The sequence below is a fragment of the Plectropomus leopardus genome, chromosome 24, assembly GCF_008729295.1.
Source record: "Plectropomus leopardus isolate mb chromosome 24, YSFRI_Pleo_2.0, whole genome shotgun sequence".
Taxonomy (NCBI): Eukaryota; Metazoa; Chordata; class Actinopteri; order Perciformes; family Serranidae; genus Plectropomus; species Plectropomus leopardus.
In genome coordinates, this window is record NC_056486.1 from 969,845 (window position 1) to 993,946 (window position 24,102).

General features: G+C 37.4%; 1 protein-coding gene across 3 annotated transcripts in view; it reads left to right on the top strand.

The window, feature by feature from the left end:
* The window catches only part of glsa (glutaminase a), a 31,496-nt gene extending 13,719 nt beyond the window's left edge, over window positions 1–17,777 (top strand). For all 3 annotated transcript variants that reach the window (XM_042513212.1, XM_042513213.1, XM_042513214.1), the window contains exons 4-18: window positions 1,321–1,450; window positions 1,533–1,612; window positions 2,529–2,692; window positions 5,566–5,624; window positions 10,408–10,440; window positions 11,265–11,323; window positions 11,534–11,600; window positions 12,411–12,461; window positions 12,798–12,974; window positions 13,062–13,193; window positions 14,031–14,123; window positions 15,294–15,355; window positions 15,501–15,577; window positions 15,725–15,788; window positions 16,453–17,777. In XM_042513212.1, the coding sequence (XP_042369146.1) occupies window positions 1,321–1,450; window positions 1,533–1,612; window positions 2,529–2,692; window positions 5,566–5,624; window positions 10,408–10,440; window positions 11,265–11,323; window positions 11,534–11,600; window positions 12,411–12,461; window positions 12,798–12,974; window positions 13,062–13,193; window positions 14,031–14,123; window positions 15,294–15,355; window positions 15,501–15,577; window positions 15,725–15,788; window positions 16,453–16,600 (1,396 nt within the window). In that variant the 3' untranslated portion in view covers window positions 16,601–17,777. The remainder of the gene's footprint in view (window positions 1–1,320; window positions 1,451–1,532; window positions 1,613–2,528; window positions 2,693–5,565; window positions 5,625–10,407; window positions 10,441–11,264; window positions 11,324–11,533; window positions 11,601–12,410; window positions 12,462–12,797; window positions 12,975–13,061; window positions 13,194–14,030; window positions 14,124–15,293; window positions 15,356–15,500; window positions 15,578–15,724; window positions 15,789–16,452) is intronic.
* The last annotated feature ends 6,325 nt before the right edge of the window (window positions 17,778–24,102 follow it).

A 24,102-nucleotide genomic window follows, 5' to 3' on the forward strand; every position in this document is an offset into this window, starting at 1 on the left:
TTACAACCAGCAACAAAAAAAGAATAATAAAAAATAAATAAATAGATAATGATAAAAAAAAAAGGCAGAGGTAAAAAACAGATGTTGACAAAAACAAAAAAAACCTCGAAAAATAATGGAGCAATTAAAAAAAAATTAAATAATTAAAAAAATTAAGACAGAGGTAAAAAAAAAATAGATGTTAAAAAAAAGGAAATAATAATAATAACTTTAAAAAAATTAAGGCAGAGGTATAATAATATAATATAAAATATAATAATTAAATTAAAGAACAAAATAAAATAAAAAACAATTAAGGCGGATGTGTGTTACAGTAGAGAAATCTTAAAAATTACATGGCCTCTAACACTTCATATTCCTGTTTTGGATTGCTGTGAGCTCACTCCTGTCCTTGGTTTTAGGGTGACAGGGTCTTTAGGGGAGGTAGCGGGTCTGCAGTAGTTGCTACATACGAGTGGTAAACATCATCTGAAAGCTGAGAACCTGAAGATTAATTTTAGAATCAGCTCCTGTCTGCTGCTACAGCTATCGCCGGCACGTAGACATTTTGTTTAGTTTTGTCCGTGTGTGTGTTTGTACGGCCATGAACGACCGGTATTGATTTTTCAGGGCCGACGGCGTTTTATTAGTAGTTAATGAGACAGAAACAGAAAAATGGAAAATCTTTCTGTCAGAATTTAGTATTATGAATATAACTAACATTAAACTTTTGGCAAATGTTTAATCAAAACTGGGATTTTTGACGTCATATACAGCAAAGATAAAGTGGTTTGTGGTTTGATAAAGTTCGGTGAAAATTTAAATTAAAATAGCCCCCAGAGATTTTACAAAGTTAAAGTTCGTCCCATGCTGACACTGTCAGTCACTGACAATGCAGCCTAAATTTGGCACCTTATTTATTGAAGGATTCCTTCCAGGTGTTTCTTCACTCCGGCTGTAAAACTCGGCCTGCTGCAGCCTCTGAGAGACAGAGGTGTGAAAGAGGTTCACTAAAAGTGCAGAAATCCTCCTAATGTCCTCATCACGTGTTCAGAACAGTCACCAAAATAAAGGCGCTGAAGCAGAAAAGCAAACAGGCTCCCAAAAGACAACACTGCTAATGACACGATGTCCGAGTCCAGCAGCTGGCGTGTGAGAACTGGACCAGTTCAGCCAACGAGATCCGCCACGCTGAGGAGTGTAAATCCGGAGTGATAATGAGTTTAAAGCAAACGCTAAACCATCAGATAAACGAGCCGCGGTGTTGAATGTGTGGAGGAATAATCAGCTCTTCGGCACAAACTAACTGAACGTCCAAACGTCCTGTCTCTTTGTCCTCAGGTGCGTCCAGAGCAACATCGTCCTGCTCACTCAGGCCTTCAGGAAGAAGTTTGTCATCCCAGACTTCCAGCCGTTCTGCGCCCACATGGACGAGCTCTACGAAAACGCCAAAAACATGTCAGGGGGGCAGGTGAGCGATACACAAACACCGTCGATGTTCGGATCTAAATATCAACAGAGATCTGGGTGTAAACACTGATGTCACGCTGCAGGTGGCCGACTACATTCCCCAGCTGGCCCGCTTCAGCCCGGACCTGTGGGCCGTCGCTCTGTGCACCGTCGACGGACAGAGGTACGGTCCCAATGTTCAGACAGCTGCAATTTTTCAACCGCGTGTCAGGTGATTAGAATAAAATACACTCTCTCATCAGCACATTTTTAGAAGTTTCAAACACTGAAGAAGTTTTTCTGAAGTCGATGTCATCAAATTGAAGCATTTTCCTGCTTTTCATTCATTCTTTTGCATATTTCACGCCACTGTGATTTGACTGCTCGGTGACAAGTGAACATTTTTTAACTCTTAGCAACCAAAAAAAAAATTCACCGAACATTCAGCGCCTCATCACACTGCTGTATGGAAGCCCTGAGGGGCAAGTGGGATTTTTTTTTTCATGGTGGTCCCAGAACTTTTTTGTTCATGTGTGAAGTTTTTGTGAAAAAAAAAAAAACATTTTGGGGAGGTGGAATTTTTTTTTTTTTAATTTTGAGCAAGAATTTTTTTTTTTTTACAGGAGGCAAGGAAAAAAAACAATTTTGTTTGGGAGAGATTTTTTTGTTTTGGTGAGTAAAAAAAAAAAAAACAGGAGCGGAAAAAATAAATACATTTCTCGAAAGAAAAGTCCCAAAAATTAGCTAGAAATTTGTAAAGAAAAAAAAAAGATCATATGAAAACAAGCAAAAAAAAAGAAATGAAAATGACCTAAAAAAATCTATAACATAATTCTAAATATATAATTATAATTACATCTTCCTGACATTTTTCCCTTGCCTTTAAAAAAATCTACTAATTTCTTGCTTTTTTTCCCATATTTTCAAAAGAAATCAAATCGTTTTGCTCAGGTTTCAAGGCAAATGCTGAGTCATCCTTTTAGATTTAACAGCAGTAATTAAACCACACTGTTACAGGCAGGTTAACTAAGAGCATAATTACACACCAAAGCAGGAACTCTTAGTGTGTGTGTAAACAAATCTGTGTGTGTGTCTCTCAGGCACACAGTCGGCGACACCAAGGTCCCTTTCTGTCTGCAGTCCTGCGTGAAGCCGCTGAAATACGCCATCGCCGTCCACGACCACGGCACCGAGTACGTGCACCGCTTCATCGGCAAAGAGCCCAGCGGGCTGCGGTTCAACAAGCTCTTCCTGAATGAGGAAGGTGAGGAACACACACACACACACACACACACACACACACACACACACACACACACACACACACACACACACACACACACACACACACACACACACACACACACACACACAGTGCTCCTCTGTGTTGTGACTCAGCCGGCCGTGGTTGAGCTTTCGGTAACAGGATCCATCTCCAGGCCCCGTTGCCATGGAGATGTAGTAAATAGTTAATGAGAGGTTGCAGCAGAATAAAACAGAGCGGCCGGTGTGTAACAGAGACTCACGATGGCACGTGGCGGCGCTGCACAGAGACGCTGTTTGTTGTAAAAAGTCTCGTCATGTTTGGGATAACGAGCATCGTTCAGCCAAATACGTCCACTTTCGTCCCATTCCCAAAGGCTAAATTTGGGATTTTTCAACCTGGACCCTGTTTTCTCACGTTTTTGTGTCTGAAGGACTCATGGGAAGAAAAAAACAGGCTGCAGTGTAACCACTCGGTGCATTTAGTGTGCTGTCGATGTACGTCCAATAAAAGTGTCTGACAACATTTTTGGAAAGGAGACAGACTTTTTCTGTGAGTAAGATCCTTTTTGTTTAACCAGAAACGGCCCGAAATCTCCCGTCACCAAACTCCATTTAAACACAGTCATTTTATCACCTTAAAACACTTCATTCAAAGTCGACAGAACAAATAAAACTCATAAAAACCGTCCCAGTTCGAGAGATTTTTTTTCTGTTCAAACAATCACCCACTTTGGTTTGGTTGACATTAACCCTTTGAGAGCTGAGTAAACTGGGTTGATTTCTTTCAAAAATACGGGAAGAAGGTATTGAATAACTTACAAAATGCCCCAAAAAACAGCAAGAAATTAGTTAAAATGACAAGAAAATTATCAGAAAAGAGGACAATAAAGTAGAAGGGAGAAAGCAACTTAATAAAGTGCTAATATATGTATTTTTTCTGTAAGACAGTTTTTTAATTATAAAAGTTATAACTATAGTTTCCTTGACATTTTTCCCCAGTTTTCTGATAATATCTAACAATAACCTGCAGCTAATTTTCAGCTCATTTCTTCATTTATTTATTTATTTTTTCCTTCCATTTTTTTCCTATTTACAGGACATTTCTTTGTGTTTTTTTTTCCTGTGTTGCAAAAACAAATCAAACCTATTTTCCAGGTTTCAGAGGTTTAAACGCTTGTGAAAAGTGTCTAAACGCAGCACAAGAAAACTGATGACGAACCAGGTGCTCAAGGGTTAATTTATTCAGTTATATGTGGAAATATTCTGGCTCTAAACACGCTGAAATTACTTCTTATTATTTGTCTTTTACTAATTTTATCATAACAAATTGAGAACGGATTGAAAAATATTGGACAAAATAAACTTATCAGCTGCTGAAATTTTGGTTTATTTTCATTTCGGTCCTGGAAAACCACAAAAAATAGTTTATGTGCTAAAAATGTGAGCACAGATTATTTATCCAGGCTCCTTAAAGACCTAAAAAATCATGGTGCTTTAAAAATGTTATTTAAACATTAAAAGAACGCTTGACTGTCAGTGTCTGTAATAAATGCGTGTTGTCAGCCAGGTTTTTTTTTTTTTTTTTTTTTGTGTGTGAAAATGTTGAGCTGAAGCTCAGCTTGTTGTTTCAGACTGTTTCCGACGTCACGATGTGTGAAAACAGCGTGTTTTTGAGCAGAAGCTGCTGTGAGAAAGTTCCCGTGTTTCCTCTCTTTGTTGTTATCTAACGGAGCAGATTATTCGCTGGCAGCGGAAATATTCCAGCTGTTTATTTTTAGATGATTTTTTTTAAAGATTGTGCTGTTCTGATGCATGAGAGGATTAAAACACGAGCGCTGAATCACTGCTCACACAGTTGGTGTGTGTGTGGTGTGTGTGTGTGTGTGTGTGTGTGTGTGTGTGTGTGTGTGTGTGTGTGTGTGTGTGTGTGTGTCTGTGTGTGTGTGATGATATTGTGTAGTTACCTGCCTTGTTAAATTGATGTTTGCTCAGTGGATTATGCAGCCGTGTTTTTGACCTCCAGCATTAAAATGTTCCTGAATGTCCTGTTTTCATTATTTATTTAGATTTAAAATTCTAAAACTTAATATTTTATTAGGTTTTTTTCCCATTACATGTGACCTCACATAGACTAAATAATTATTTTAATAAAAATTAATGAATAAAAATACATACTTAATATAGTTATTTCTTTCATCAGATAAAATCTGTTAAAGTCAAAAAACAACTTAAATATATTTTTTGCCTGACAGAGAAAGACTACATAAATACTTTAACAATAATAATAACAATAAATTCATACTGAAATAAAAAATGAATAAATGGAAACAAATTAATCCAAAATGTATTTTTAATGTGCTTAAAAACAACTTAATTTTCCCTCCCTTGGATAATTAAAAAAAAAAAAATTATTATTATTATTATTATTATTAACAATAATAATAATAATAATAATTGTTATTATTATTATTATAATAACAATAATAAATTAATTAAAGTACATAATTATAATACAATATAATTTTATTTTTTTTAAAAAGCAAAAAACTTTCTTTTGTCTTCTCCAGATAAAATCAGTAAAAGGCCAAACCTCATTTAAAAAATATTTTACTATTTGTTTGTTTATTTATTAATTTATTTACTCTTTGACATAGACTAAATATATAATAAATTATAATTATTTATTTGATTATTTAGATAGAAACGAATAAATACACAATTTATATATATTTAAATAACACAAAACAACTTTATTTTCTCTCCTACAGATAATATGAGTAAAAGGCAATAACCATCCTTCATATTTATTTATTCATGCATTTATTCCCAATATATCATTAAAGAATTAAATCTAAATTTTCTGTCCTGCAGATAAACCTCATAACCCCATGGTTAATGCCGGCGCTATCGTCTGTACCTCCCTCATTAAGGTAAGCTGCACTGACATCATTTATTCAACATTTATTTTGGAAACTGATCAGCTCAAATACAAAAGCTTTTTTCACAATTCAAGAGTTAGTTTGAGAAAAGGCTAAAATGCTGATGTTCGTCATTTTACATATTTGAAAAGTAAATTCGGATTCGAGGAGTTTTGTTTTTCTGTCGCGGTTTTCAGACTTTCTGACCGAGAGGAAGTGTATGAAAAAGAATTATAATCGTCTGTTTCCGCCAGATTAGTGTATACGGGGAGATTAAGGTTATAGATAATCACGCTGAAAGGGGATTTTTGAAAGGTTGAAAGCAGCATCGCGCGCACACACACACACACACAACACACACACACACACAACACACACACACACACACACACACACACACACACACACACACACACACACACACACACACACACACAGACAACACACACACACACACGCAGAGCTCACACACACACACACACACACCGTGGCACACACACACACACACACACTCACACACACACACAGAGACCGCTCTGTCCTCGTCAGGTTAGACACCGGCAGAGCTCCTCCGCCTGCTGATTTCAACAAAAGTCAAACTCTCGGAGACGCTGACACGCAGATCGCCGGGGTCTCCCTGCAGGAGCAGGAGCGCTTTAATTACCACCAATGTGCTGTCACTGCTGCAGAGAGGAGGACGCAGAGTAAGATGATACCTGCTGCTCCTCACAAACTGCTTTCATTTGATAAAGGTGGAAAGCCGAACACAAGAAAACCTCCGGTAGCTTCTGACATCATCTTTTGTTGTGCTCACATCATTTGGGAAGACCCGGCAGATGGTCAAGGAAAAAACATCCACTTCAGCACTCAAGATTATTATTATTTTTTCTAAAAAAAAACTTTTTTTCTAAACTTTTGCCCAAAATTTAGCGAGAAATTAGTACAAAAGCTGCAAGAAAATTACTGGAAAATAAGTTAAAACAACAAAAAGTAAAAGTAACAATTACCTCAGAGAAAAGTACAAGGTAAATTAAAAGTACTACTACTACTGCTCCTTTTATTAATTATTATTTTATTAATAATGATGATAATAATAATAATAATAATAATAATAATAATAAAAAATAATAAACAAAAGCAAATGCAAAAATATAGAGAATTTTGTTTTTCTCTACAGATAGTATTAATAAAAATATTTACAAAAAAAAAAATAAATGCATAATAATTCATATAAATGCTTTTTAAAAAGCGTAAAGTTTATTTTGTCTCATCAAGATAATATCGGTAAAAGGCAAAATCATGTTTATTTATTTATGTATTTATTTATTAATTTTAAATAAAACCTTTAGGGATTATAAGTTTAACTCTAAGTTTAAATTTGATTGATTTTGTCAAAAACATGAAAGAGAAATAAAGTTTAAAACAACAACAACAAAGTATAGAAAAAAGGAAATTAATAATAATTAAGGATTAACTGGAAACAAAAATTTTAAAAATTTTTTAAAAAAGTGAAATTCTCCTTGTGGTTCGGCGTAATCTTGTCCATCATTCCCCTGTGACGTGGAAACCGTTTGCCCGCCTCCCTTTCAATCCCAACCAATCACTGTTGAGATTTTTCTGTAGCTGCAGATTGATACTTTCCATTGATACGGGTTGTGTTTCTGCATGCGCTCCTTTTAAAAAGCGTCCTCCTCCTGCTCTGCTCTCTCCTCCTCCTACTCCTCCTCCTCCTCCTCCTCCTGCACCTTTCTTGCCCTGCTCCTCCTCCCATGGCTCCTCCTCAATTCTCCCCCTGCTTCCTCCTCAACTTCTCCTTGCTCTTTTAACATAAAACTCTTTGTGTATAAGTGTCCTCTTGGCTCTCCTCCCCCATTGCTCCTGCTCCTCCTCTACTCCTGAAAGAGAAAAAAGTTTAAAACAACTCGCCTCCCCTCCCCATGCTCCTCCTCAACCTCCTGCTCCTTCTCCCCCTGCTCCTCCTCAACCTCCTGCTCCTCCTGCTCCTCCTCCTGTAGACAGATACTCTCTGTGTAAATGTACCTGTTCTTGGCTCCCTCCAAAAATCCTCCCCTCCTCCCCCTGCTCCTCCCCCCTCCTCCTGCTCCTCTCCTGTCCCTCTCCTACTTTCCTTCCTCCCCTGCTCCCTTCTCCTCGCCCCTGCTCCTCCTGTTCTCCTCCTGACTACTCTCTGTGTAAATGTACCTGTTCTTGCTCCCTCCCTCCTCCTCCCCCTCCCTCCTCCTCCTCCCCCCTGCTCCTCCTCCTCCCCTGCTCCTCCTGCTCCTCCTCCTGCTAGACGATACTCCTGTGTAAATGTACCTCTTGGCTCCTCTCCTCCTCCCCCCTCCTCCTCCTCCTCCTCCTCCCCCTGCTCCTCCTCCCTCCTCCTCCTCCTCCTCCTGCTCCTCCTGCTCCTCCTCCTGTGACAGATACTCCTACCCCTCCCTCTCCTCCTCCCCCTGCTCCTCCTCCCCCTGCTCCCCCTGCTCTCCCCCCCTGCTCCTCCTGCTCCTCCTGCTCCTCCTCCTGTAGACGATACTCTCTGTGTAAATGTACCTGTTCTTGGCTCCTCCTCCCCCTGCTCCTCCTCCTCCTCCTCCCCCTGCTCCTCCTCCTCCTGCTCCCCCTGCTCCTCCTCCCCTGCTCCTCCTCCTGTAGACGATACTCTCTGTGTAAATGTACCTGTTCTTGGCTCCCTCTCTCCTCCCCCTGCTCCTCCTCCCCCTGCTCCCCCTGCTCCTCCTCCCCCTGCTCCTCCTGCTCCTCCTCCTCCTGTAGACGATACTCTCTGTGTAAATGTACCTGTTCTGCTCCTCCTCCCCCTGCTCCTCCTCCCCCTGCTCCCCCTGCTCCTCCTCCCCCTGCTCCTCCTCCTCCTCCTGCTCCTCCTCCTGTAGACGATACTCTCTGTGTAAATGTACCTGTTCTTGGCTCCTCCCTCCCCCCTCCTCCCCCTGCTCCTCCCCCCTGCTCCCTGCTCCTCCTCCCCTGCTCCTCCTCCCCCTCCTCCTGCTCCTCCTCCTGTAGACGATACTCTCTGTGTAAATGTACCTGTTCTCGGCTCGTTGTGTGGTTTTATGTGTTGTTGCATATTTTACAGCATTAGGATCTTTGGGAAATTATGACCACAGCAACAGGTCAATGACGTTGGTAATTTTTCCTTTTTAATTATCGTTTCCCCTCTTTGGTTTTCTGTTTTGGGTTTGTGAGCAGCTTTTAGCGTTCACGTGGCTGTTGATGAATGTCTCAGTGTTGCTTTTGACTCTTTTCACCTGCATTCTCCAAAACTGTTTATACGTGCAGATTATAAACAGTGCAGCTCTGGCTGAATTCAAACACTGGTTTATATCATACTCCATTTCTTTTCTCTAGAGGAGGTTTTTGTTATTTTTATGATTTCATTCATATATTCAGGTTAAATTTAGCCAGTGCAGAAACATTTAACTCTTTGTTCTTGTCAACTTATGTTATAAAATTAGTTTTTGTCTGTTGTGTGACGTCACACTGCAAACTACATGACCAAAACGTCTGCACTCTGATTTATGACTGTTTTACCTTTTAGACGTCTGAAGACCCTCGTGATGATATTATTATTTATAAATGTGGTCTATAGAAAATATTCTGTGGTATATTTTTGGGGAAATGACATGATACAGACGGAAAAAGAATTGTATAGATTTTTCAGGGCTGATACAGATTTCAATCATTAGTCTTTAATGAGACCAATGACGGATATTTGGAACCGATATACATTAACAATAAAAAAGAAAATCTTTGTGTCAATATTTAGAATTTGGAATAAAACAAACTATTTAGCAGTTTATTAGCAAAATTTTAATCAAAATTTAAAAAAAACAACTTTTTTTGTTATTGATTTGCTGACTGTTTATTTTGCGTGTGCTTATGTAATTTTGTTTATATTGAGTTTTACTTCTGTACAGCGTCTCTGAGTTCCTTTTCAAAGCGCTTTATCAATAAAATATATTATTATTATTATTAGTGATTATTAGATATCACATACAGCAAGTTCTCAGCATTTTTTATAAAGTGAAAGTAAAGTGAAAATTTAAATTAAAAAGTCAAAGTAAGATTAGCTCCCTGAGATATAAAAGTAAAAATTCCTCGCATGCTGACACTTTCTTTGCACTTTTCAATTAATTAACCTTATCGGAGATCATTAAAATAAAACGCTGATACACACAGTCGACAAAATGCCAAATATCAGCCCGATAATCAGCCAGGCCGATAATCTGTCAGCCCCTAATACGCAACTAAAACTAAAAAAAATAAGCTCTTAAAACACGGGCTCCTACATTTCCCATAATGCACCAAATCACCGCAGTGACTCGTTGATCATGTGGTCTGCAGCGTGAACGCACCTCACAGTGAAACTCACCTGCCAGCAGCTCCAAACACACCTGAACGCTGACAGACACGGCGAACACACACCAGCTGCAGTTTATCTCAGCGACACCAGCTCAGCTGATTTTGTTTTATTTCGTCTATAAGAGAGTTTTTCTTTGAGAGAAACTGAGTGGATTAACCGTTTTATTTCACCTCCTCCATCTCCAGCTAGTCTCCCACCTCTAATCTGAATCATCTGACGCCATGATGGTCTGATCAGCTGTTAGACCGCTGAGATCAGTAGTGACGTAATCTTACGCTCTCTCCTGTCCTGGTTTATGTGGATTATCGTGCTAACGTCATGACATTGGTGACCGTTTGGTGTATTTTTAGAAGCTGTTTAAAACGGTTAAAATATATCTTTTATTCTGTGATTCTATTTGTGTTTCAGCAAGGGGCGAGCAACGCCGAAAAATTTGACTATGTGAGTATTATTATTATATCTTTTTGGCTTGTTTTTTGGGGGTGGGTAAAAAAAATAAGAAAAAAAGAAAAGTATTACTTCAAAGTCCAAAATGGATGATTATTTTCAGTGTGGATTAATATTCCAATTATTTTTTTGAATACTTGTTCGGCCAAAAAATTGTCAGAAAAAAAAGTAAAATGCCCAATCACAATTAAACCAAAACATGTTGACGTATTTATTTATTTTATTTATTTTTGACCTATTTAGACTCATTAAATTTTCATGGTTAGAACATCATGTTGTCGGCCTGTCATACAAACAGAAATGTTCATTTTGGACCGATGAGGATTTCAGTTTAAAGATGTAATCTGCCAATAAAATAAAATTTTAAAAAATCAAATATAATATAAATAAAATAAATAAAATAAAATAAAAAATAAAATAAAATAAAATAAAATAAAATAAAATACAATAAAATACAATAAGATAAAATATATTGAAATAGAATATAATAAAATACAAAATAATACAATATAATAAAATAAAGAATAATACAATAAAATAAGATGCAGATGATGTGCTAATATTATCGTGCATCTCTAGTGTGATAATAACAGAAGACACACTGGACCTTAGCTGCGCTGTGGTAACTGGGGTAGTGAAGTTAGTCCCGTCAGAGGCAGAGGACGTCCAGTGCGTCAGGGAGGGAACATGGTGCAGCAAAAACACGTGTCAGCTGATGCTGTTTCCGTTTTGAAAAGAGTTTTTGTACTGTAGTAGTAGTACAGTAGTGACGTATTTTAGTGCACCACTGAGTGCTGACGTGCTGCTCTGCTCTGCAGGTCATGAACTTCATGAACAAACTGGCGGGAAACGAGTACGTGGGCTTCAGCAACGCCACGTGAGTACAAGGACGCATCTCTACAGAGAGACACTGAACACTCCTCGATGTTTCGGAGATTTATTATCTCCGATGATCAAATGAACGAAGACGTCGTGGAGGTGTGAAGGAGACGAAAAACGCTCCGTCAGACCTTTTAGTGTTTTATATAACCTGAGCTGAGTCATGCTGTTTAAAGCGCAAACCTCCTCCCGCCTCTCTGTGTCCCAGTTTCCAGTCGGAGCGAGAGTCCGGAGACAGAAACTTCGCCATCGGCTACTACCTGAAGGAGAAGGAGGTGAGGGCAAAGGTCGTCAGCCGAGCGCCTGAGACTTCCTCAGATATTATTTATTTATTTATTATTACAGATATTTTTGCATTCTGTCTGAGCTCACAGTGGCCACAAAATCCACTTTTGTCGGTCATTTTTGGTAAAATGGACCTTTATAAAGTGATGTAAACCGTTAATAAAATGTTAGACTGTCACACAGTCGATCCTCATCCCGATATCAGCCTCAGCCGCGTCGCTCTGCGCTCATGATGCACTTTTCAAAGTCAGGCTATAAAAATATTACACATTCAAATGATTTTCTACTTTAATTGAGTGTATTTTTTTAAGCAGCATCAGTCCTAATCATAAATATCAAATATTCACTCATTTTCAGAATTTTAACCCTTGAAATGCCACGTTTTTGTCATGATACCACTGTGTTTTTAGATGAAAAAAAACACACACAAAATGAATCATTTTGATATTATTTTTAATCCCTGAATGACACCCAGAAATAATACAGTGCATGTTGCAAAAAAATGCACAACCTGGCCTGAATCTATGTAATATGCATGAACGCTGCCAAAATTATCAAAAAACCAAGAATGAAAAGTGCGTAATATGCGCTGAGAGTTAAATGTTGTTTTTGTGATGTTAATATGTTTCCATTAACGCTTACGTCTGATATTCTCCTCATTTGCCGCTCACACGTCTAAATTGGAGCTTCAGCACGACACGCTGTCATTTTTGTATTATTATTGATGCTTAATGATGGTTTTTTTGGGTGCAGCAGCAGATTTGTAAATCAAAATGTTGACGTTGTTTTTGTTCTTTCAGTGTTTTCCAGAGGGGACGGACATGACGTCCATCCTCGACTTCTACTTTCAGGTAAACCGAACTCCGAGCGGAAAACCCACCTTAAAAAATGTGCAGATATTTCTGTCATGTTAAGCCAGATTAATGCCACTGATGTTGTTAAAATAGCACAAAGATGCAAGTTAATACTTTTCTAATGAATTCATTTCTACCCAGAAACCTGCAAGAAGAAGCTAAAGCTGCAGAAACGTCTCAGTGTCATTAATGTTTCATCATTAAAATGACATTTAATCAAATTATCTTTCGCGAAAACTGCCTTTTTTTCTAGTAAAGTCTCTGTTTGTTTTGATATTATAGTTTAATAAAATGTGTGTTATGATCCGTGTTCGTGTCTGATGTCCCCGTCAGCTGTGCTCCATCGAGGTGACCTGTGAGAGCGCCAGCGTCATGGCGGCGACTCTGGCCAACGGCGGCTTCTGTCCAATCACAGGCGAGCGTGTGCTGAGCCCCGAGGCGGTGCGAAACACTCTGAGTCTGATGCATTCCTGCGGCATGTACGACTTCTCCGGACAGTTCGCTTTTCACGTCAGTATCTCCTCCACACACACACACGCACACACACACACACACACACACACGCACTAACATGTCAGCCTTCTTCTCGTGTTTCAGGTCGGCCTGCCGGCTAAATCCGGGGTCGCCGGTGGGATTCTGCTGGTCGTTCCAAACGTGATGGGCGTCATGTGTTGGTCTCCTCCTCTTGACAAGCTGGGAAACAGCGTCAGAGGCATCCAGTTCTGCACGGTAACCTCCGCTTTAACTCGTTTTCTTTGTATTTTCACAGCGGTAATGAATGATGCCAAAAATACTTATTTATCGTAGAAGAATGATGCTGCGTTTTTTTATCTGAAATGAAGACATAGTCCATTACTACATGGCTTATTTCTTTCCTCCAGTGTTTTCAGAGCACACATTTTAGTGAAAACCCATCAAGCATCCATCCCAGGAAGTGACAAAAAAAATAAATAAATAAATATGTGTTAGAGAGAAAAAATAAGTGCAGGTTAAAAAAATAGGACATGCAAAAAAAATCAGTGCAGGTGAAAAATTATTGTAGGTAAAAAAAAAAAAAAAATGCAGTTAAAAGATTAATGCAGGTTAAAAAAAATAGGGCATGCAAAAAATCAGTCCAGGTTAAAAAAAAAAACTGCAGGTAAAATATTTGTGCAGGTTTAAAAAATGTGTGCTGATAAAAAAAAAATACATGGCAGATACAACAAATTACAGCAGTCATTAAAAAACTGCAAGTTACTGCAAATTACTGCAAGTTAAAAAAAAAAGAGTGCAGGTAAAAAGATTAGGGCTGGTGAAATAAAAGTGCAGGCAAAAAGCTCAGGTAAAATAATAATTTTAAAAGTAATACACTAATGCATGTACACAGAAAAACTGCTTTGCACCCGTTATTTTGGCCAGACAGATACTATGTTATGTGATGATAAATTTGTTGAGATTATTTCTGCAGTCAGTGCGAAAAAAATCCTAAAAACTGTATTGTGGTGAAGAAAAAGGTCGAGATTTCTGTACTTTATTGACCTCCTGAAGATGAAATCTTAATCTGATTTTAATGATGTCTTCTTTCAGGATCTGGTTTCTCTCTTCAACTTCCACAACTACGATAATCTGAGACACTTTGCAAAGAAGCTGGATCCTCGCAGGGAGGGAGGAGACCAGAGGGTGAGTCTCTGCAGCACGCTCCCTTTATCATCCAGCCTCCGAAAGTCTTCAAACTTCAGCCCAGTTTAAAGCTTTTCTGCTTTTTCTCCTGCAGTTTGTGAAGCTCACATGTTCGCCTCCGCACGCTTATTTTAATGTTGTAACGGTTTATTTATTTGTCTGAAACGTCACTTTTTCAGTGGCAGTAACTCATTTTTCAGGCGTCTGCGTCACATCCTCGCTCCTCTAAGTGACCTTGTGTGCTTTGTTTTGATGCATGGCGCCATCTGGTGGCAAACGGCTGTAAATTCACAAATAAAACCTCAACTCTTTTTATTCTCTCACTCCAAAGATGTTATTCATTTAGCACAGAAATGGTGATTTTACGGCTTTAAATGTTTGCATGTTTAACCAAATCTCTTTCAAAAACACGGGAGGAAGAAAATGAGCAGCTTCACCAGAAATTACCCCAAATTAGCAAGGAAGTAGTTAAAGTTACAAGAAATTTACCTGAAAATTAGCACATAAAAAAGGTTTAAAAAAAATGGTTTGAAAAAAAAATGTAATTAAAAATGTAATTTTAATTAGCTTTGAATATATAACTAAATAATTATTTTCTGTTAAGTCTGTTCTAATATTTTCTCCCTGTCCCTCTTAATCTTTTTTTTTTAAACTAATTTTCAGTTAATTTCTTGGCAGCTTTTCCAAAGTTTTTGCAGTTTTGCAGGACGCTTTTTGCCAAGTTGCCTTTTCAGCCACGTTTGCAAAGCAAAGCAAGGAATTAGTAAAATGTTGCAAGACAATTGCCTGAAAATTTGCTCATAAATAAGAAAAAAAGGTTAAAAAAATAAAAATAAATAAAGAGGTTGAAAAAAGTGCAAAAAATGTCATTTTGATATATAATTAAATAATTATTTTCAGTTAATTATTTTCTAATATTTTTCTCTGTCTCGAATTTTTATTTGTATTTCTTTTTTTTTTTTTAATATTTTAAGTTCATTTTCTTGTCTTGTATCTCTTGTCAAGTTGCATGTTGCCTTTTTATCGACGTTTTCAAAAGAAATCAAAGCAATTTGCTCAAGTTTCAAAAGCTTAAACACTTAAGGCGATTGAACTCATCACAATAAACGGATGTCAATCCTGGTTTCGAAGGGTTAATTTTTTTAACGGCTTCTTGTTTTTGTGTCTCAGGTGAAGTCGGTGATCAACCTGCTGTTTGCTGCGTACACCGGAGACGTCTCCGCCCTGAGGAGGTAAATCTGTACTCTGATTTTAGGTTTCCAGCAGCTGCACACACACACACACACACACACACACACACACACACACACACACACACACACACACACACACTCTCACACACTCAGTTTGCTGAGTCAGTGTTTTGTTTTGGTGCAGGTTTGCGTTGTCCTCCATGGACATGGAGCAGAGGGACTACGACTCCAGGACGGCGCTGCATGTGGCGGCTGCTGAAGGTGAAACACTGATCACAGTTATCAATACATTAATGATGTCATTTCCTCAGTGTGTGGCTTACGTGTGTGTGTGTGTGTGTGTGTGTGTGTGCGTGCGTGTGCGTGCGTGTGCGTGCGTGTGCGTGCGTGTGTGCGTGTGTGTTTCAGGACACGCTGAGGTGGTTCGCTTCCTGCTGGAGGCCTGTAAAGTCAACCCAGTGCCCAGAGACAGGTGACTAATAAGACCCGTTTAACACCTTTGCATGATGCACTTTTCCGTGAAATTTTAATGATTTTTTTATGACATGCTGTATTGTACCAGGACTTTTTAAAAATACTTTTATGACATAAAATACTATGACTTAAAAAAAAATATGACATACTATGCCATAACTTCAAAAAAAACTTTTGACTACTATACTGTGAATTTTTATATACATTTTTTGACATACTATACTATGACAAAAAAATCATAGCACACTTTTACCGTAGTCTTTTTTTCTTTAATTTGTTACATCGTACTATAATATTTATTTTTATTAAACAAATATTACATACTATACTATGACCTTTCAAAAATATTTTTATGACATGCTATTCTACGACATACATTTTTTTTAACGTACTACACCATGTTTTTTACACTTATATTAACATACTATACTGTGACTTTTTTTTAAAAACATTTTTATGATATACTATACTATGACCTTTTGGAGGAACTTTGTATGACATTTCTTTCATTGTAATTCTTAAACTGGCAAATTAATATTAAAAAATATATATTTTTTGCAGATGGTGTCTTCAAGCTGAATTCGGAGATTTTATGTTCCCAATAACTGAGCTCAGGCACAATATCCTCCTCTGTCTCTGATCCTCCTCTGTGCTCGCTGCAGGTGGGGAAACACGCCGATGGACGAGGCGGTTCACTTCGGCCATCACGACGTGGTGACCATCCTCCGCGACTACCACACGCAGTACAGCCCTCAGGAGAAGACGGACGACAAGCAGATCGCAGAGAAGAACCTGGACGGGATGCTCTGATGGAGAGACGCCGGACGGTCGTGAGTGCTGAGAAAACGTCTTAAATTTGGATCAGAGAGGAAATATATTCAACACGTAGGAAACGTTTAAGAACGTTAAAAAACTGTACAGTGGAAATAATCCCAACACCCCGCCAGAGTAAAAGCTCCTCTTCATGCTATTAGATGTTGTCAGGTTTTTGCATATTAATGTACTTTAAGTGGGGAAATATTTCTGTTTTCAGTTCTCCGTCTGTATCTCGTCGTCCGCTCAGCATCCGAGTTCAGCTGCGGCTGACGGACTCCGTTATTTCCTTTAAAATAGTCGTTTTTTGTTCATAAAACAGGAAGTAGCAGGCGTTTCGTACCCCGGTTTAAAACCTTCATCATCAGAACGTGGTGGAATGTATCTTCCCCCGAACACTTTGGCGTGTTTGTACGTGTGTGTGGTATTTATTTATCTATTTAAGATAAAGTGTACATTCATGTTGTGTGTGTGTGTGTGTGTGTGTGTGTGTGTGTGTGTGTGTGTGTATAAATTCGTGTAAATATATACAGGTGTATAGTCGTGGTTCTGTAGTCGATGAGCTTTGATCACGAGCTGCGTGACGTAGATTTCACCGTCAGTATTTCCATTTTAAATTAAACATTCAGCTTTTAAAGGTGAATATAAATTAAAAGCTTTTTTGTTTTGCTATCAAATGGCTGTTTTTGTTTTTACCGACGCAAAAAACACTTTTTTCTTTCTTGTATTATTTGATATTTTTATTTAATTTTTTGTAACACGAGGAAACGATGTAAGCGGTCAGCCAAAGTTCAGGTTGTTAGTAGAAAGAGTTTAGATATCACGTATGACACTGCCAGCGCTGACAGCAGCTTGAGTTACTGTAAAACATCCAAACATCGACGCTTTGTTTTTCTCGTTTGACGTTTGCACTCAACGACAGAAAAATAACTATTGTTGAAACCAACAGCTCTTTATTATAAAATCTATGAGATTACGTTTCCAAAGTGACTAAAAAAAAAGTCAATTTATGGAAAATTTTGAATATTTTTCCTTTTGATTGAATGATGCAGCCATTAAAAAAACACGGAGTCCTGGAGAACTCTGATCAGCCCCTCGAGGATTTTGCAGGTTTTTTTCTTCTTCTTTTTAATTTCTGTGGCCGAAAAAAAAAAAAAAAATAGACAGACGCATGTTGCTAGGCATTTTGTAAACATTTTGTTATTTTTTTATGATTTTTCTTTTAGCCCTGTTTGAATTATTTTTTTTCCCTATTTTTCTTTTTGAAATTTAGGAAAAGGCCTAGTCACAATATTTTTTAAAAAGCCTCATAATAAAATAATAATTTGCCGTTCTGTTCATGCATTAAAGCCCTAAAAAATAATATATCTTTGATCAAGATAGCAAAATATTAACAGTTTTAATCAATACATTTTTAATAGTATAATGTTTAATGGTGACTAAAAATACTATTGTATTTAACATCGCAATTCATAATTAATCCTGAAAGTAAAAAAACAAAAGGAAAATAAAATGTCAGAGTGAATAAAAATAATATAAAATAAACGTAATCAACAGTGCGCACAGCTCTCCAATTAAATTCAATTTTACCTGTTTCAAATAGTAAAATTTGCAAAAACAAAATCGTAAGATCAGAATTGTTGAGTATTTGCTAAATTTGCATTAATTGTTGAAAAAACAAAACATCCCAACATGCTGGAGGGACTGTTCGATCTACATTACATCAGATACTTACGCATCACGTGACCGTAATGAAAGAGTAACTTTAATTTATCCAAAAAGTTAATTATCATTTATCAAATTTACAAAGCCCTACCTCCTAATTTAGACTTTAAAGCTTTCTGATTGGTTGATTTTTGCAGCAACGCTCTCCATGACTCAATTTTAGCTTTTTTTAAGGAAGTTTTAAAACACCTGCTTTAATGACAAACGGCACAAGAAAACACATTTTTCTTTGTTGAGTGCACCGCTTCTTTATCTCATGTTGTAGCGCTCCTGTTGTGATCACTGATGTTTATTTTATTGCTATCAGACTAAATATGTTTTTTCGAGTCGAGGCTTTTAGTGCAGCCGGCGCGTTGACTCTGTAATGTATCACAGGAATTATGATGGTTTGTACGTGGACGCTCGTTTCTGCAGAGGACTCAGGACGGTCCGGTCTGTTTCCACAGCAGATCTGAAACACTAAAAACTGAAGAAGCTTTATAACGCAGATGGATTGTTTTTTATTTAATCTGTAATGTGCAGAAGAATCTGTCATACTTGAAAAATTGTGCAGATGTTTAGTTTTTTCAGAGGTTTTGTGCGTTTGTAGCGTGTTGGAAGTTTGGATGTTGTTTCTGTGCAGATAAACTGAACCAGCCAATCAACATGACTGCGATTTTTAACAGTCCGCCCTCCAAATTCTGCTCAAATTCACTGCATTTCTGTCCCCCGGGTTGGGATCAGTTCATTTAGTTTGATTAAATTTGTTATTTGAAAGTCTTTTAGTTAAATTGGATTAAAGGAAGCACAAGAATTGCAATATCTCAAGAGACAATTAGCAATACAGGTGTAATGATTGTACGTTCAAATCAGCAATATGGATTTGATCTGGTCCCGACCTGCAGCCGCCGTAGATATGAAGCGATCTCCGTTTGCAGCGACTGATGTCTTCTGAATGTAACGTGTTTTGTGTCGTTCTGTTTCTTCTTCATGTATATTTATGCTGCTGAGTGTCGCAGGCAGTTCAGATATCTATTCACAGATCAAACATCTAATAAAAGTTATAAAAATCATCGTTGGGTCTAAGTCGTCTTCTTACTGCGGCTCTCTCTGCAGAATCCAGATCAGATCAACAGCTCAGGGTGTTGGACCAGCGGTGATCAGTGGAATTAGTTTAATAAAAATCAAGAAGTGTCAAGAGAAAAAAACAGATTTTTATCAGGTTTCAAAAGTTCAAATGCGTATAAAAGCAGAGGAAAACTGTTGTTCCAGGTGCTGAAGGGTTAAAGAGTGACGAGGCTCCGTGAAGCAAAACACAAGCTGACAAAGAAGCCTGAAAAAAACAAAAACATGTCGGAGCAGAGAGTTGACAAGTTGTAGTGGAGAGTTTGGGCGCGCGTTTACTGCTGTGTAAACGCCACCTCTGATGTCGCAGTAAAACGCTGCGGCGGCCTGCGGTGCCGCAGTGGAAACTTACCGCAGCTCTTCAGCCTGTTTTGGTGCTGCCAAAGATATAAAGTGGTGGAGTTTAGTCACCGAGCGCTAATGATGAGGAGCAGCGGCTGCTGGCTTCACGACCCCCCCTCTGCTGAAACTGCTGCAAAAAAAAAAACTGATTCACAATCACGCTGTCAGACGTCAGTAACCTCTGTCTTTAAAAAGCACTATCATTTCTTTAATTGCCGTCCATAAATCATTTTGTGGATGTCTCAATTAAGAGCAACAGCTTCTCGGCTCCATTAGCGCCTCGAGATCACAAAGCCATTAATTCGAGCTTTGCAGACACAAATCAAGCTGTCATCCAATCAACCCAAAAAAAGAAGCAGCAGCAAAAGCTGCAGACGAAAAACAAACTGTGGCTCTTTAAAAAAGTCTGTCTCGTAAAGAAAAGCGAGCGCGTTAGCTGCCAGACGCTGCCGGTCCGAGCCAAGCTGAATTAAAACAGGGTGTATTTGAAACAAAGGCTGCTTTTTAATAAGGCCAGAGGGTGGCATATCGCAGATAGCTGCTGACTGTTTGGCGTTAAACACCGCCGTCCTGCCATGGCAACACGGAGGCCGAGAGTTCCCGTCAGCGCCGCCAGCCAACCTGCAACTGTTTTAAATGCAAAGCAAATGAGAAGTGCAGTTTAATTACGGGGAAGAAAAGAAAGATTAAGAAAAGCTTTATATGAGATAGTTTATTTATGTGTGGGATCAGTCTGCACAGGTCGCAGCGTTAGCTTCGTTCCAGCTTTAAATGCCGTCTTGTTGCTCACCTGAGAGGAAGCTTTCATGTGAAACTGCTGTTTTTTAAGGTCCTAAATTAACCCTTTGAAACATGGAACAACATCAGTTATATTGTGCTGCGCTCAGACGCCTTTAAGACGCATTTAAACCCTCAAAACCAGAGCAAACTGCATGAAAAAAGGAAAAGGTGAAAAGAAAATAACCAGAAAATTAATTTTTAATTTTTTAAATTATTTTTTTTTATTTATTTAATTTTTTTTTATTATTATTATTAGTTATTATTATTATTATTATTATTATTATTATTATTAGTAGTATTATTAGTATTATTATTTAAAACATATATAAATGTTTATAACTTCTGTTTTTCTTTCTCGTTTTTTTTTTTTGTTTTTATTTATTTATTTATTGCTTAATTTCGGGTCATTTTGTGTAACTTCCCCCTGTGTTTTTGACAGGAATCGAGACAGTTTGCTCAGGTTTCGATGCCAAACTCTGTTTTCAATGTCTCGTGTCATAAGGCGACAACTCTGAATATTTCTGTATTTGTTTGTCATCAAGGTACACTTTATTCACAAAAAAAAGAGTAAAATCAATTTTGTCATTGATCACTTCGCACACTGAGAGAAGGGAGGTGATGACAGATGGTGTGCGTGTTTTTTAGGGACTCTCCACGTGTGTGTTTTCCTGCCTGATAGTGACAAGAAAACAGCTGTTTTTTTCACAGAGACTCACTCTGTCTCCTACTATGATAGTGAGGAGAAAGGAGTTGTTTTTTTGCTGAGACATTGCTGCATTTCCAGCCAGGATAGTGACGCAAAAAGTGTTTTGTAACCGAGATAGTGCTGCTTTTTCTGCTGAAAAGTGGCAAAAAGTCTTTGTCTTTTACTGAGAGACGGCTGTGTTTCCTGCTGCAATAGAGCCATAAAAAGAGTGCCGGGGATTGTGCCTCCCAAACTGTGTTTTTGAAGTCTGAACACGATCATTTCTCGCCGTGATCAAGTGCTTTTTGTGCTGAAGCTTATCCACACATTAAGTTAAGAGTTGCTGAAAGTTTCTTAAAGTAAGTTTCAGTGTATCTGTCCAAAATAACACACAAATGTAACGTATCTGTGGTATGCAGAGGTGCATAATGCCAACTTTTTTTGCCTGTCTAGCTGCACATTTCAATGAATTGTGTTCAATCCAGTGATCACATTGCATATACAGAATATTACAGATAATAAATAAAACTGTTTGGCAATGTGACTCACATTCCCAAACTTCAACCACTATCAACAAAAATGTTTGTAATTGTAGAGAAATATTTCCTTTTTATGAAGAAACGCTTGCAGATTTTTGCAGTGTCGTTTGGAAAGCGAATCCACATCAGTCCGGGTCCAGCTGTGTGCCCTGCACATTATCTCGGAATAATGTGATTTTGATAAAAAACTTTTTGGAAAGATGAACGTCTTTACCCCCATCATGCATTGCACTGATGGATCTTTAGACAACATTATTTTCGTAGTACAGAATCTTTGTCAGCTCACTTTTACAGCATTTTTAGATTGCAGTTTTTGGCCGAGGAGGGCGCTCCAGCTCCTGTTTTCAGAGCATAAGTAGAGGCTTCATGCTTGCTTGTTTATTTGTCACGGCTTTAAAGGGTGTCTACATCGTTATACTCCAAAAATTCATGGCAATAGCTTTAAATGTTTGCTTATTTTAAAGTTTTTGGGGGTGAATTCCTCTGCGGCACAAAGCAGCCCTGAACTTCTCGCTCTGAACTTCAAACCCCAAATAAAAACCCAGCTTCTTGTCATTATTTCCACACAGAGGAATCCTCATGCGTGACAGTTCATATTTACAACTGTGATTTTGGAAGTAAGCAGCACGTTACACAACCTGAACCGTGAATACGAGAAGTCACAAATGAATAAAAGAAATCCAGTTTATAACCGACAGATGTTGGATGACAAATATTGTGGCTGAGCCGATGCAGCCGCCGACTTTTGAGCTGGATTTGTGTGCCTTTCAGTTTTGTAAATTTGGTTCCTGGCGTGCTGGAGCAGGTCCCTTAGTGAGAGAACACAAACGCCATGATATATCACGCTGACGTTGGCCGCGTTGAATACAATGAACAATACAGGAATCCTTCGAATTCGTGACCCTGTAAAAGGCGGTTCAGCTCACTCTGACAGGGCGTAGGAGGACACGGTGACTGACTGCCAAATGACCGAAACGCTGAATAAATACGGACATGCACCTTGGCTGTCTCATGGCGAAATAAAGTTTTGCCAGTACAGGCAGAGTGAAGCAACATGGGGAATAAACTGAACCTTCACCTGTAGATAAGCAGCCAGATGGAGTGCAAAAGTTAAAGTTTTGCAGTAAAGTCATGTGTTTTCTGCCATGAGAAAATCTCCTGAATGTCAGTTTGTATAATAAAAGTATAAACATGACTTTAAAAACCCAAAATAACCCAACGTGTCCTCCAAAACTTAAGACATCTGCACTTTAACTTAATTGAAATATTGAATTCAGGGTGTTTACTTGTCACTGAATATCCTTTACATTGTAGTAGTATTACTACTTTAACTCAAGTAAAACATCTTCTTGTACTTCTTGTGCAACTACAAAACTTACATATATTTGTATGTATTTATTTGTATTTATTATAATATTTGTAAATAGAAACAGATGCATTACAGCTATTAGTAGTAGTAGTTTTAGTAGTAGTAGCAGTAAAATGTTGTAATATGACAGGATGACAAAGAAAAAAAACGAGTTTCTCTGAAGCATCATACTGAAGTTTGTTATAGACCCCTCATGGTTCAATTTTTAATTACTTAAATTTATTTTCACATTGTTAAATATGAAAATATTCATCAATATTATCATAGTATTTTTTTTTATTATTATCAATCCTTATTAATTATGTTTTTCTTATTTTAATAAATTATTATGTATGCCCACAAAAGTAACAAAATATAATTTTTTCTTGTTGTGATATGACATATATGATATATATGCACCATTTTTATTTTTCTTCTCAATAGATAAACTATTTTTTACATCAATAAAATAAATAAATAAATATTATTATGTCAATACTGTAATTTGACATGATGGCAAATGAAAAAATATTTATTAAATTATTTGAATATATATTATAATATTTGTAAATATAAATAGCTTAATTGATTTTATAGTAATTTATTTATTTAATAATTAATAATTTAATTTATTTATATTTACTGTATTATATTGATAAGTTATTTTGAAAGCAAATAAAATAAATTAAAGTATTTTTGAACTTTAATAAATAATACAAAAACATAAATATACAATTATCAAAGAAGAAAAAATAGACCTCTAAAGGACCTGAAATAGTTTATTATTGATCCTTAATTGTGTTGTAAATAGATTTATTAAATTACTTGTATTATTATTATTATTATTATTAATAATAATACTTTTTCGTATTTTATTCAAAACTTATTTTGTAAACCAACTAATTTAATGGTCTACTAATGGTTTTAAACTATCACTTTTGTGTTTTTTTTCTGCCACACTTAAATGTAATAAATT